At 59.6% G+C, this 14,875-nt stretch overlaps 1 protein-coding gene across 2 annotated transcripts in view; it reads right to left on the bottom strand.

Moving 5' to 3' along the window:
* Positions 1-6,066: 6,066 nt before the first annotated feature.
* SH3BP2 (SH3 domain binding protein 2) overlaps positions 6,067-14,875 on the bottom strand; it is a 16,692-nt gene continuing 7,883 nt past the window's right edge. For both annotated transcript variants that reach the window (XM_007471623.1, XM_007471624.1), the window contains 10 exons: positions 13,721-13,838; positions 13,298-13,368; positions 12,342-12,430; positions 12,013-12,081; positions 9,619-10,270; positions 8,121-8,244; positions 7,903-7,958; positions 7,291-7,372; positions 6,562-6,621; positions 6,067-6,204 (listed from right to left, as the gene is read on the bottom strand). In XM_007471623.1, coding sequence (XP_007471685.1) covers positions 6,067-6,204; positions 6,562-6,621; positions 7,291-7,372; positions 7,903-7,958; positions 8,121-8,244; positions 9,619-10,270; positions 12,013-12,081; positions 12,342-12,430; positions 13,298-13,368; positions 13,721-13,838 — 1,459 coding nt within the window. The remainder of the gene's footprint in view (positions 6,205-6,561; positions 6,622-7,290; positions 7,373-7,902; positions 7,959-8,120; positions 8,245-9,618; positions 10,271-12,012; positions 12,082-12,341; positions 12,431-13,297; positions 13,369-13,720; positions 13,839-14,875) is intronic.

Genomic DNA, 14,875 nt, shown 5'->3' with positions numbered 1-14,875 from the left:
AGGGGGGGGGGGGCAAAGGGGAGTTCCCCAGTGGTCCAGTTGGTAAGACTCCACGCTCCCAATGCAGGGGACCAGGATTTGATCCCTGGTCAGGGGACTAGATCCCACATGCCACAACTAAGAGCCAGCATGCTGCAACTGAAAGATCCTGCATGCCACAACTAAAGATCTCGCACGCTGCAATGATCTGGCACAGCGAAATAAATAAACATTAAAAAAAAAAAAGAAAAGAAATGGGCAAAGGACTTGAATAGACATTGCTCCAAAGATATACAGATGGTCAACAAGCACATGAAAAGATGCTCAACATCACTAAGCATTAAACTGCAAATCAAAATCACCATGAGATACCACTTAACATCCATTAGGATTGCTATTATTTTTAAAAAAGAAAAGAAAAAAATAAGTGTTGACAAGGATGTGGAGAAATTGGAACCCTTGTGCATTGCTGGTGGGAACATAAAATGGTGCAGCCACTGGGGACAATGATATGGTGGTTCCTCAAAAAGTTAAAGAATTACCATATGACGTAGCAATTCCACTTCCTGGTATATACCCAAAAGAACTGAAAAGAGACTCTTAACACTTATTTGTACATCCATGTTCATAGCAGTGTTATTAACAATAAACAAAAGACGGAAGCAACTCGTGTCGTTGACGGATGGATAACAAAATGTGGTCCATCCATACAATGGAATATTATTTCTTTCCTTAAAAAGGAAATTCTGGGGCTTCCCTGGTGGCACAGTGGTTAAGAATCCTTCTGTCAGTGCAGAGGACACAGGTTCGAGCACTGGTCTGGGAAGATCCCACATGCCGCAGAGCAACTAAGCCCACGCACCACAACTACTGAGCCTGTGCTCTAGAGCCTGCGAGCCACAACTACTGAGCCCGCGTCTCACAACTACTGAAGCCCACATGCCTAGAGCCCGAGCTCCGCAACAAAAGAAGCCACTGCAACGAGAAGCCCGTGCACCACAACAAAGAGTAGCCCCCGCTCGCCCCAACTAGAGAAAGCTCTCACGCAGCAACAAAGACCCAATGCAGCCAAAACATAAATAAATAAATAAATAAATAAATTTTTTAAAAAAGAGGAAATTCTGACACATGCTACAACATGGATGAATCTTAAAGACATTATGCTAAGTGAAATAAGCCAGTCACAAAAGGACAAATGATGATTCCACTTGTATGACGGAACTAGAATAGTCAAATTCATAAGACAGAAAGTAGAATGGCGGTTGCCAGGGGCTGGAGGAGGGGGAATGGGGAGTTACTATTTAATGGATACAGAGTTTCAGTTTTACAGGATGAAAAAAGTTATGGGGATGGATGGTGGTGATGGTTCACAACAACGTGAATGTACTTAATGTCACAGAACTGCATGCTTAAAATGGTTAATTTATATTATCTATATTTTATCATCATAAAAAAGTTTAAATGCTATTAAAGTACACCTTCCTTTTCCAAGAAAAAAAAAAGAAATACTGTCTTAAGTAGGAGTTAAAAAAAAACCCACAAAACTAGACACATACAACAATAAATATCAAGTAACGAGGAGCTCAATGAAGTTAAAAGTCACCTGAAGGGAATTCCCTGGCGGTCCAGTGGTTAACACTCTGTAATTCCACTGCAGGGGGCACGAGTTCCATCCCTGGTCAGGGAACTAGATCCCACATGCATGGCACAACTGAGAGTTCACATGCTACAACTAAGGAGCCCACATGCCGCAATTAAGACCCGGCACAACCAAATAAAAAAATAAATAAATTAAAAAAAAAATAGTGGGCATGGTGTTATTTGGGTAGTGTCATCCAACAAACTAAATTTGAAAAGAAAAAAAAGACATAATTAAGCAACAGTATGTAAGAGAGCTTGGTATTGGTATAGAAACAGACAGACAAATAGAACAGAACAAAGAGTCCAGCCACAAACCTACACGTATATGGATATATGGCAAGTGGCATTGCAGATGGTTGGGGAAGGGACAGGTTATAAATAAATGATGCAGGGGTGGGTGGGGTAACCCTATGGGGGGAAAATGAAAGTGAATCTTTATCTCTTGCTACGTGCAAAAAACAATTATACAGTTGGAGGAGATATATATGATACATGTTGCTGACAATATAGAGGCTATATAAAGAATTCTTATAGACTAATAAGAAAACAACAGGAAAATAGGCAAAAGACTTGAATAGACACTTCACAGGAGAGAAAATCAAAATGGTTAGTAAATACATGAAAATGTGCCCAACCTCATTAGTAATTAGCTAAATGCAAATTAAAGCCATAATTAAACACCCACCAGACTGGCAAAGATGAAGAAAAGTCTGACAATACCAAGTGTTAGCAAGGATGTGGAACCAAGGGAAGTCTCTTTTACTGCAAAATTCTTGGAAAACAGTGAAAGGCCCTATAACTCAGGAGTGAGACTCCTGGGTACATACCCTAGAGAAACTTGTGCACACATGCATCACAAACACAGATAAGACTGTTCCTAGTAGCACTGTCTGTGATTGTCCCAAACTACAAACAAACTAAACGTCCATCTGCAGTAAAATGGATCCATGAACTACGATACAGTCAATGGAACAGTTTTCAGCAATGAATCTGAACAAACTACAGCTACGCACAGCAACCTGGACAAATCTCAAAGATGTAATGAGCAGAAGCCAGATGCCAAAGCTTGCACCTGTATGATTCCAATCACATAACGTGCGAAAACAGGAAAGCACTGTGATGGATGAAGCCTTCATAGCAAAACAGCAATGTGAGCCTCCCCAAAGCAAGGGCAGGGGTTACTTGTGAGAGAGGAAGGGGGTGGCGCTGAGCTGGGGAGGGCACACAGGGCCTGGTTCACTTCATAGCAATTTATTACACTGTACATTTGTGTTCACTTTTCTGGATGTGTTTCATTCCACCGGAAATGAAAGGAAAAAGGAGGTGCCTCAGCTGAGTAGCTCAGAGCGTGACCAGGGATGCAGCTGGAGGGTGACGCAGGGGCACCTGTCGGGCAGCCTCTGTGGTTTCTGAGGAGCAAAGGAAGTCTGAGGGAGGCAGATGGGTCAGGTCTGCTTTGCATCCCACAACTCTCCCTCCCGAGAGAGTGCTGGTGGCTTGATGCGGGATGGCCACTAGCAACCATCTCCGGGGCACAGACGGGGGGGGGCCCGATGTGTGTGCAGGTTGCCCAGCCAGAGGCTCCCTGCTGCTGAGTCACAGCCAGAGACAGGCTGCGGCCTGCCCCTCACTGCCTCTCTAGAGACACACAGATTTGGTTCAAGTGCCAGCTCTGCCTGATATTCCCTGGATGGCCTTGCTGTCCTCTATGCCATGCCCTCCAGAGGCCAGCCCAGTGCAGCCCAGCTGGACGAGAAGCCCCTTGGGCCCAAGCCCCTGGTGCTCAGCCTGGGGTGCCAGAAGTTCCCCCTCGGACCAGCAGGGGGCGTCCATGCAATGTGACCCAGAATTGGCGTGGGGACTGGAGCAACCCTGGCTTGTTTTGTGAGGTCTCTTCTGGTTCTAAAAACAACTTTTGACAATAAAACTCTCTATAAACAGAAGGTACAGAGGCTCGCTGCACTCCTGATGAACTGCAGGAAAAGTAAAACCATGTTCAGTGCTCAGCTTGGAGAAGCTTCCCAAAGCGTCCAGGGCCCTGTTCCCTGGCACAGGAATTGAACCATCTCTGGACTCACCATCAGGATGGGCAGGTCAGCAAAGCCTCTCTGAGCCTCAGTTCCCCTATCTGTAAGGTGAGGGAGCAGCACAGCACCTCGGGTGGGGCCCCCATCAGTTTACCCACAGACTGCGGCTGGGAGGGCAGAACAGTGAGGCAGGCCAGCCTTGTCCCCGCCTTGCTGGGTGAAGGCATGCCCAGAACCCCAGGAGGCAGGCTAACCAGACACCCTACAATGACTGTCCGAGGCCGCACGGGTGGCAGAGAGCTAGGCAGGGGCCAGGGTCTGGGCTCAGCAACGAAGGACAGATCACACGGCTGGGTCTGGAATCCAGGCCTCTCTGAGCCTGGGTTTTCTCACCTGTAAAACAGTTTGCCTGGAGGGCAGCTGCTATTAGACCTAAGTCAAGTGTGCAGCTCAGCACCTTTAGTACAGGAAGTACTCAGCCAGTGGTAACCACCCTCCAGCCCTACGTGAGGAATAGAACTTTCATGGCAAGTCTCAGGGGAGTGGGACCCCTTCCAGCCCCTCCTGCGTGCTGGAGGACCGTGCCCGGGGCCCCATCCACTACCCTCCACACACACACTCTAGCAACCGAGGCCCTGGGCCTGAGGTGTGAACTCAGAGGAGGGCAGCTGTCCTGGCAGGCCCTGGGGTGGGCTCTGGGGTAGGCCTCTAGCAGCGACAGGTCTCATCTGTCCAGGTGGCCAGAAGGACCTATCACCTGGCTCTGGACACCAGAACCCCCCAACCTTCCAGCTCAGGGGTCTTCAAGTATGAGCTGGCTGCCAAGTGGCTGCGTGTTAGCTAAAAACATTAGTGTCATGTGTCCTACAGCAATCAGCAGCACAGCAGACCCCAGAAACTGCTGGAAAATGCTTCTCTGATTTCACAGGAAGGGAAACTGCAAGCCACAGTGGGGACTGGTGTGCGTCACTGGGCCCCGGGCAGTGGACTGCAACTGCAGGAAGGAGGAACTGCTGGTTTCCCACAGATGCTGCGGAAGGAACACCAGGGGCTCCGATTTCCCGAACTCCACCGGGTGGCTGAAGAAGAAACATCTGTAGAGGTGGTGCTGGACACTCAGTTCCTGGGAGGAGACGGCTGCTGTCTTCCCTGCTGCACCTCCAGGAGCCTCCCACCTGACTGGACTTCTCTCTCCTCCAGGACCTCACCCCAGGACATGCCCAGGGCCGGGGAGGGGACGTCCAAAGGGCTTTCCTCTGGGACCATTAATCAATGGCTAGTGGGCACATAGGCTCTTGTGGCTTGGCTTTTACATCGCAAATTCCTCATTCCCAACACAAAGTGCAGCGAGGAGCAAATGACCCTGGGTTCCCTGCCAGCCCTGACACCCAGTTGAGTCTGTTTTTATGAGGAAAAAAAAAATTTCAGCCTGGATGGCCATGCCAGGGAGAGCAGCCTGCTGGAATTCCATGACAGGAAGCAAGGGGATGATCGGTGCTGGGCCTGCACCAGGCACGGACCAGAGGACTTGGGCATCTGGGTACCACTGTCCCCACCCACCCCTGGCCGACACAGGGCCTACTCTTCCTGTAGCACTGTAGCCATCACTTCCTCCAGGAAGTCTTCCTGGAGCCCCCAGCTGCGCTGCAAGCTCCCAGCCCCTGCACACCCCGCTGCCATGGACGGTGGGTGCTGTGCGTACCTTCTGCCCGGTTGTCTCCCAGTAACCTGACTTCTGGCAGCAGAACCTGGCGTTCTGGATACAGGCTCTGGGCCCAGACTGTCCAACTTTTGGGGTCCTGTTCTGTTACCAGCTGTGGACCCAAGGGTAAGTCATTTAGCGCCCTGTGGCCTAGAAAACAAGGCCACCTCCTAGAGGTCCCGTGAGCTGACCTGCTACAGTCAACACTTGGAGGCTGGCGTGGGTACTCAGTAAGGCTGGCCGTGCCCCCTTCCCAGTGCAGCCCTGGCCACCGGGGCAAAGGTCATCTGTGCTTTATTGTGCGGCACCGGCCCCTCACGGAGCCTGCGTTGTAGCGTTCCTGGGGGTCCAGCCCCTGCCCCACCCCAAATACCCCAGCCCTGCCCAGCTCCCAGCCCAGTGCCGGGGGGGTGTGCCAGAATTTCTGTAAATCAAGTCCAGACTGGGCTCATTCCTAGGCTCCTGGGAGGTGGGTAGGGTGAGACAGGAGAGCCCCACATAATTCCCTGGAGCCCAGGGCCTGGCTGAGCCCCGGGGGACCCAGCCTGCTGGGCGGGGCCTGGCCTGGCAATCTCTGTGAGGTGTCCACTGGGGAGGCCCCGGGTCAGAGCAGGGCGCTGGCTCCCGCGTATTCTCCCGTGCAGGCCGGTCTCCTTCTGCGTGGCCCAGGGCGGTGGCCCCGTGGCCGTCTCTGCCCGGTAGCGTGCAGCACAGGCGTCACCTGGGCCTGGCGTAACCATAGGGGTGCCGCAGCAGCAGGCTCTGGTGGCCAGGCAGCACGTGAGTGTGGTAATGCTCCACCAGGCTGCCCACGCTCACACACAGGACCTCGCCCTCCAGGAAGAACTTCGCCTCCTGGGTGGGGAGGGGCGCAGCGTCAGAGGGGCCGGCCAGCCGGCCCTCCCTGTAAGACAGGGCGGTCGGCAGCAACGCTCTGCCCAGGGGACGCAGGCCAGGTCTGTAAATGAGCCTAGGGCCGAGGGCTGATCACCCCATCTCCTCTAGGGTCAATGGAGGACACAGAGAAACCAGGAGAGCGGGGGAGGTGGGGCCGTGGAGAGAGGGGAGGGCGGAGGAGGGGTGTTTGGGGGTGCTGGCCTCAGACCACCCACTACCTATGCTCTCCCAGGGAGACTCTGCCCTGACCCCAGCCGAGCCCCGGACCAGGGCTCCCCTCCCACCCAGGGCCCTCAGGTAGGCCAGCCCACTCACCTTCTCAAAGATGCGGTAGTTCCTCACTTTGCTGGAGGTTTCGTCCCACACGACCAGAACCTGCGGGGAGAGGAGTGGGCAGAGGATGGCTCACTCCCCTCAGGAAAGACACAGACTCGGGGTGCGGGGGCAGCAGCGTCGAGGCTGGGTCCCTGGGAGAGGGTGCCCCTGCCCATGGACAGCAGGGTCAGGATGGGCGGCCCCTTGCCCCGGGACTCCTGCCCTCAGAGAGTCCGCTAAGACGTGAATGACAGTAGTAGGTGCCTGGTCCACACTAGGACCATCTCCGACACTCAAGGGGAAACAGGCTCAGTGAGGTCACACGAGTCACCCTTGGAGGGGCCCAGGCAGAGCCAGCAGACCTCCTAACGTTCCCACGGCCCCAAGCAGCCTCCCCTTCAAAGAGTGGAAAGGGGAACCCCACACCCGGTCAGAGCCCCGGGCCCCCCAACCCTTCCTGTGCCTCACGCCCGTGCTGGGGAGTGGGCACCACTGCAGATGGTGATGAGTTCCTGAGAATGGATGGAGAGAAGGCGCTGTAGACCTCAAGGATGGAGCCCGGTTGAGAAACCCAGTAAGAGGCTGCGCGGGGAAATGAGCTACGAACTGTAGAGTCCTGTTCTCGCCTGTCAGCCCAGGTGTGTAGAGACTGGCAGACCCCACCACGCAGCCATCTTGGGGGCCTTTGCACAGCAGGGTGGCGGCTGAGCGTCCTCCCTGGGTGCCTACCTTCCCCGCCTTGGTGGAGGAGTTCCGGATGCAGTAGAGGCCGTCCAGGGGCTCTCCCCGGGGGCTCGTGGCTTTGAACAGCCTACAAGAACACAGCCATGAGAACAGATGAGCCCCCCTCGGACAGCTCTCTCAAGGACCCTCCAGCCCCCACCACCACGTGGCTTTCTGTCATCCCAGATTCTGCAGCTCAGGTTCCGAGAGCACTGGGGACCACGAGGGCCAGCCGCACAGAGCCCAGGGAGAGGCCAGAGCAGGGGCTGAGCTGGCAGGAGTCGTTCTTTCGCCGGGTTTCTCGTGGCACTCAGCTGTGTTCTCGTGCCAGTAACTGCCCAGCACCGAGGCTGGAAAGGGGGACCAAAGAGCAGGAAGACCGGAGGGCGTGCATGCGTGCGTGCATGCGTGTAGGTGTGTGTGTGTGTAGGTATGTGTGTAGCTGTGTAGGTGTGTGTCGAGGTGTGTGTGGAGGTGTGTGTGGGTGTGTGTAGCTGTGTGTGTAGGTATGTGTGTGTGTGGGTGTGTGGGTGTGTGTGTAGGTGTGTGTGGCGGGGTGGCAGAGAACCTCAGGTCCGCCAAGACAAGGGCTTGGAGAAAGAACAGCTTCACACTGACCTTTCTGCTTCGCAAGATTCCGTGGTGTTGATGAAAACTGAGCTGGGCAGTGGCACCTGGAGGGAGGCCGGCGTGGTCAGCGTCAAGGCCCAGGTGGGGCTTTCCCCGCTGGCTGCCAGCCTGTGCCAGGAGCCGGGGCTGCACACTGTGTCCCATGCCCCCAGCTCTCCCGCGGCCGCCCACCCCGTCGGACATCTGGGCGCCCCACCCGGCCTTGCCTTCTCGTAGTCCTCATCAGAGTCCTCCCCACCAGCGTCCGCCTGCGGCGTGTCAGCCTGCGTGGGTTTCCGGGGTTTTTCAAAGGAGAAGCTCCTGAAGCTCTGCCCGTCGGGGGGTGATCTCCTGGAAGGGGAGAAAAGAGAGGAAGGCCGTGTCGCTGCCAGACGTGGGACAGGCCCCCTCTGCTCCCCCCAGACGCTGCTCCCCGTGCCCTCTAAGTGACCACACCAAGCCAGGGGACCCATGAGGTCTGGCGCCTGCAGCCCTGGTGGCTGTCAAAGGCTCAGGACCACAGAGCTCTGGGGGGCTCTACGCTGACCACCCTGGGGTGGCAGCAGTCACCTGATGCCTGGCCGCCTGAGCCAGCGTCACCGGCAAGGGGGGTCCTGGGCTCTAGACGCTGTGGACAAAGGGCCCAGCACTGCCACGGACCAGCTCTGTGACCTCAGCCAAGTTGCACTCCTCCCAGAGCCATGGGGGATGGATGTGAACGGGTCGAAACGAAGGGACACGCCCCTCACTGTGGCCAGGGCTTCAGGGAAGGTTAAAGGAGGCCACCCTGGGATGGGCTGCCAGGCTGTGGGTGAGGCTGTGCTGTGGACGATCAGCTCTGGCACACGCAGCCCCGAGGCACTCAGGTCCAGACCCAGCGCTCACGAACACATGAGCCAGCCTACAACTCTGTGGCCCCTCACAAAACAGAACCATGAGTGTGCCAAGGGGTCCTCCCAGGCACTCCCACATGGGTGGCAGTGCTTACAGAGCCCTAGGGAGAAGGGTGCCGTGGTCAAGAGGACTCAGGGGGAACCGTGCTAGTGTTGTGCCCACTCAGGCTCCCCACTGCAGCTCCCGGAGCCTTCACTGCTGAGGGCCCTGCGGGCTGTGGGTGTGAGGACACACCAGTCTCCCGGCACTGCCCAGCAATAAAGCTGTGTTTCGAGCAGGCCTCGAGGTGAGTCACACACATGTTCCACATTCCACTGGGAACTGGCAGGTTCCCAGTCGAGAAGGGCACAGAGGCAGCCTCGGTGGCGTCAGAGCCAGGGTGGCATCTGGAGCCCCAGACAGGGCCGGGAAGGGCACTTCTGACTCAGGAGGGCTCAGTCCCACACCTCCCCACAGCGCCCGTCCCTGGGCAGGCTGGCAGCGCCCGGAGGGCCCTCACTGCACGGCAGGGGCTCTGGGAGGCCAGGGTGCCCAAAGCCCCACCTCGCCCACTGCTCCCCAAGGCAGCCACGGGCTCCAGGCTCACCACCCACAGGGCTGGACCTCAAAGGCCAGGCGGGACACCCCTGGGAACCCCCGCGTCAGGTGTAGGGGAGGCAGTTCAGCCTAGGCAGCCCAGGGCCATCGAGGCGCCTTCCTCCTCCCACCCACCCAGGCCACGGCCGCCTGGCGCCCGTCACGGGCTGCGTGCCAGAGGCAGGGAGGCTGGGTCGCTGGTGGGAAGACAGGCTGGGGAGGGGTCCCGGTGGCACCAGTGCGGCACAGACTCACTGGAGGTGGGGGAGGGGCGGCTTTTCTGGCCTGGGCAGAATCGCGGGCCGGGCTGTAGCCTCGGGCGTGGGCAGCTTCAGTGCGGGAGGCCGGGGGGCCACGGCGGGCACGAAGAGTCCAGGCTTGGCTGCCTCCCTCGGGGGGGCCGCTTCAGCCACCTTCAGGAACTTGGGCTTGTTGGCCGGCACAGGAGGGGGCTCAGGTGTGGGTGGCCCCCGAGGGGACAGGTGGAAGGACTTGAGCTTGTCACAGTTCCTGGAGGTGGTAGCGGCTGCACTGGCAGAGCTAGAGGGAGAGCTGGCGCCATGGCCAGGGACCCGGGGCTCTGGGCCGGAGCTGGCATCCTCGCGGAAGCAAGGTGGCTTCCGGCTAGGCACGGCAGGCAGGCCGCCCAGCGGGGGTTCACTCACCCTCCGAGAGGGAGTGGACACCCTGGGGCCGGGCTCGAGCCACCTCGGGCCCAGCAGCTCCCTCCTGGAGTCCTCGGGGGCCGGGCCGGCATCGGGGAGGCCACGCTTAGGGGGTGCAGGTGGCAGCAGAGGGCCTGGACCCTTGGAGGAAAAGGAGTGGACCCGGGGCACATCAGAGAAGACAGGCTTCCTGGGCGTGGGCACCGGAGGTGGGGGGTAGGCCGGTGGGTGGATCAGGGCATCTGCAGAGCGAGGAGACCCATCTGGTGAGCGAGCGTCCCCTGCTGGAGGCCAGAGCAGCACCACCTCTGCTGGCAAGGGCCGCCCAGGGCCAAGCAGGCATGCAACCCCTCAGCGCCCAGCCCCCCCCAGCCCGGCAGCGCGACCTACAGCCCCGATGCCCAGCACTCCCGATGCAGCCTTCCTTCTGGGACCCTGGCCCACCCCAGGCCACCCGGCCCTCCCTATCTGTCCTCCATACGGCAGCCTGTGCAAACTTCCTGAAGCCCAGGTGTCACATCAGGAGCCTTCAGCTTCCAGGGGAGTGGGTTGGGGCGAGAAAGGAGGAGGAGCAAGGAAGCCTCCCAGGACTGGGCCTCAGCTGGGGCGGCTGGGGTTCCCACTAACAGAGGTGAGAAGGAAAGGCGGGAGCAGGCTAGGGGAAGCTGGGGGTTGGGTTTGCTCCTAACAAGTTGACAGTGCCACGAGACACCTAAGGGACGTCGAGTGGACTCCAGGGGCCCAGGCCCAGAGTTCAGAGGAGGGGCCCCGGCTGGAAATGTCAGGAGTCAACAGCCTGTCAATGACACTGGCTGTGGCCCAGGAGCGACAGGAGAGGAGCGGGCCAGGCCTGAGCCCCAGGGCCATGCGCGTGGGCACCCCGGGCAGCACAGGGCTGGGCGGGAGGGGACCTGGAGCACAAGGTGTCTGGAGCTGGCGACGCAGGTGGGGGCAGGGAGGGGGCCCCGGGCCAAGTGCCACCCTCGGGCGCTGGGGTGGGAACCCTGACGAGAGGCGTTCTGGGTGAGGAGCTGGGAATGCGCAAGCAGGTGTGCAGGGGCACTGGGCCCCTGGAGGTCCAAGGTGGGGATGAGGGTAAGGCCTCTGTGGGCTCTCTCCAGCCAGGGGTGGGGCAGACGGAGGCAGGGCTTCACCAGGGCTGTGGTCACAGGCCCGACAGATGAGAGAGCGAAGCGGGCGAGCGAGGGCGCAAAGACCAGAGAACGGACGAGGGTCTGATGTGGGCTCGGTGCTGGCCTGCAGGTCCTGGGGGGCTGAAGGCCTGTGGGAGCTGGGGCCCCAGAGGGAGGGAGCTAGTAGGAGGGAGGGAGGCACAGCTAAGAGGAGGCCACGAGGAGTTGAGGGGGGCAGAAGACAAGGTGGCTAGAGAGGAGACCAAGGAACAGGGAGTCCCCGGCCATGATGAAATCAACAAGAACAAAAGGAGCTGGGGGAGGAAGGAACAGTGAGTGATGCCACAGATGGCAGGACAGAGGCGTGGCCCTCCCCCCACCCATCCCTGCGCTTCCCTGGGATGCCTGGTACAAGCCTGTCCCTTTTCCTGGCCCAGTGCTCTGGGGGATGGGGGTAGGGTGGGGCAGTTGAGTGACCATCTGGCCACAGGTGCTCACGGTGAGCTATCCTCCTTCCCTGTTCTCAGCCCCCAGGGCCAGCCCTGGCTCAGCATCCCACGTGTGGGGCTCCCCCTCACCTACCTCTGCACCGCCCCTCCCCCCATCCCAGGCGAACTGGAGGAGGTCAGAGGAGCAGGTGAGCAGAGCCAGCCTGTTCTGCTCCGTTCCTCCCAATACTTGGGCTGAAGGAGGAAAACTGAGGCCCGAGGTGGAGACGGTCAGGCCTCAGGCCACCCGGAGCCACACCCAGGCTGACAGCCCCAGCCCAGTGTGGGTGAGCCTCTGCTCTAGGCCCCAGCCCCTGTTCTCTACTCCCAGCGCTCCCCAGGCCCACCGGCTGCCCCACCCACCCTCGGGCTTCCCGGACTCGGGGCAGTCGGGTTCCATGTAAGAGTCGTCCTCATCGTCGTGCTCGTAGTCTGTGGGGCAGATGGAGGGTCGGACTCAGGGCCACCCAGGTCAGCTGCACCCAGGCCGGGGTGGCCGGGTGGGGCTCTCAGGACCTCGCTCCCTCAGGGGGGCCCAGGGCCAGGATGAGGTGGCCAGGATGGGAACCCAAGACCCAGGCTGCCTGGGGAAGCCGAAGGGACGGAGCAGGGAGGCCAGCCAGCTACGTCTCCCTCCGGGGCAGCAGCCAGGCGTGGAGAGACGGCGGGCAGAGGACGGGGACGCGTCTCACCTTCATTGTCAGTGGGGTACGGAGAGAGGCTGATGTCCACGGGCCGCTCGATGGCACCGTAGAAGCTGTCTGTGTCTGAGCTGGAGTCGCTGAGCGCAGGGCAGGCAGGGCAGTGAGTACCGGGCAGGGGGTCTCCTGCACTCACACTCTCGGACACGCAGACAGACACACACACACAGACAAGGACGCAGCCACATGCACGTGGACACTCAAGACACGCAGATGCAGACAAACACACAGATAAACACGAGAACACACACGGAGACGTGCGGACACAGAAAGATCTAGACACACGTATACACACAAAACAAGGGCAGACAAGGGGACTGGAGGCTGTGGTGTCTCCCTCCTCAGCCCCACCGTGGTTCTCGCCACAAGTACACCCCGACCGCCCAGACGGTGCCAGGCCTCAAGGCTGGGCCCACGTCCCCACCTGCTCCTGCCCTGGGGGCTCAGGCAGGGGCCTGCGGGACAGCCTAGGTCTGCCCAGCCCTAGCTGGGCCTCCCTATTCTCGTGTCTGAAAGGACCGGATGGATGCAGTTCCCGCCCAGAGAGCCCCTGCTGCTTGTTGAGCCACTTTCACCGTGCGGTCATCAACACCCAGACAGGCTGGGCCACTGCCCTGGGCACTCAGTCTGCTCTCACTCCCTAGTGAGGGGCGCTGGGAACCCAAAGGCCTGAGCTGCTAGAAATGCCGGGCTTCCTGGGTGGGCAAGTAAAAGCACGTGTAATCCCCAAACAGGAACTACCAACAGGGTGCACGCATACACATGCTTACACACTTGGGTACACGCACACAGGTGCACACCCCGCACACACGTGGCCCAGCTGGCACCTTCAGAAAGGCCTTCAAGGAAGGGATCCTGGGCCAAGCCCCCAGGGGTCAGGAGGCAGGCACACGTGTCAAGTCTAGGGCCCTGGTGACACCCGCCCACCATCACACCCCCAGGCCCACCTGGCATCCAGAGGCAGCTCCCTCTTCTCACACAAGTGGCCAATCTCCCTGCGCAGCAAGGCCATCCAGCTCTGCGGGTCAGTCAGGCCCTCAGCGGGCATGCTGCTGCCTGGGGAGGAACCCACCCTCATCCCTCCTCCCCTGCCCGCACTGGCTGGTCTGTGTCGACCACCAAGGTCGGGGAAGACGACGCTGGCTGGCCCTTCTGGGGCCGCGGCCCCCCTTCAGCCCACCCAGGGTTCCTCCTGAGACAGTGTGCTCCGAGTGTGAGGGGGCTGGCGCCAGGCCCTGGGCGTGAGGACCGGAGACCGGGGGGCGGCACCCACCCAGCTGCCCATGCCCCAGCCACGGGCCCTCAGGGCCTGGACGGGGGCCCTGATAGTTCCCATCCCCACAAGGCAGGTCCAACCCGGCCCCCATCACCTTGCGCTCATCCTCAGAGGAGGCAGAGAAGAACCATGTGCGGTGCTTCTTGCTGATGTGGATGATCTTGAAGGGGAAGACGTTGCTGGACGTCGTCTCCTCAGCTGCCCGCATCACCCTGAGGGCAGTGCCGATGGTCACCATACGGCCCATGCCCGCAGGGACGGCCCAAGCACAGCCCCGCCCCTGGACAGGTCTTGGCACCCAGCATCACACCCCGAGGGACACGGGAAGATCTGGACGGTTGGCCCATCGATGCTGCTGGCTGAAGGCCTGGATGCGTCAGGCAGAAGGAAGCGTGTGGGCAAGGGTGGGCAGTGAGCAGAGGTCACAGGAGTCCAGGAGGGCTTCCAGGGAGCAGCGCGTGCAGGGCTCTGAGGCGAGGACATGCCACCCTCACTGCCCACCAACGCTACTTTACTTGGATGCCTCGGGCCCCACCTGGCCCCTGGCCTACCTCCTGGGGACCCTCATGGGGCTCGTGTTACCCTCAGCCCTGCCCCTGCTGCCAGGTGGCTGGCCTGAGAACATTTCAGGGAAGTGACTCGCTGCGGCCGCTCCTGCAGCCAGGACATGGGGTTTGCGTAGAGATCACAAACTCTACCACGGGGGGCGCTGTCAGGCTGGGAGCCTGGGGCAGGTGTGTCCATCCGGCCCATCAGACGGCCTGGACCATCCCCTGCTGCAAGGCTGCACTCCCACCAGGCCAGGGGTGGTGTGTTTGGGGAAAGGAAATGTCCCTCCCCAGGGGACCCCAGAGTCTGATCCACCAGTGCCCGCTGGCAGCCACAGGGCCCTGGAGCCTCCCCCAGCCTCCACCTGGGGGTTGGGCACTGGGCTGGGTGCTTGGGGCAAGTTTCCCTACTGAGCTTGTGGCCAGCATGTGAGTGCAGGCCTAGAGTCACTCCCCAAGGGTGCCAGTCCTGCCACTGACACCACGAGACCCTAAGGTTCTCATTGGCAGGAAGGGCTGGGCCCTCCTGGGGTGGGGGTGGGGGTGGGCAGGGGCACAGACTAATGCCATTGGGTGCAGGGCCTGGGTGGTGTGACACCAAGACCTAGAGGCAGGAATAACACTTGACACCCCCCCACACCGCGTGCAGGCCCAAGGCCGTGGGTGGGCCCACACATGCCAACATGCCCCATCCCCCGGGG

Source organism: Lipotes vexillifer, unplaced genomic scaffold (assembly GCF_000442215.2).
Source record: "Lipotes vexillifer unplaced genomic scaffold, Lipotes_vexillifer_v1.1 scaffold328, whole genome shotgun sequence".
In the NCBI taxonomy this organism is placed as follows: Eukaryota; Metazoa; Chordata; class Mammalia; order Artiodactyla; family Lipotidae; genus Lipotes; species Lipotes vexillifer.
The sequence above is the reverse complement of the archived record's forward strand: the minus strand, read 5'-3'. Positions and strand labels throughout refer to the sequence as shown.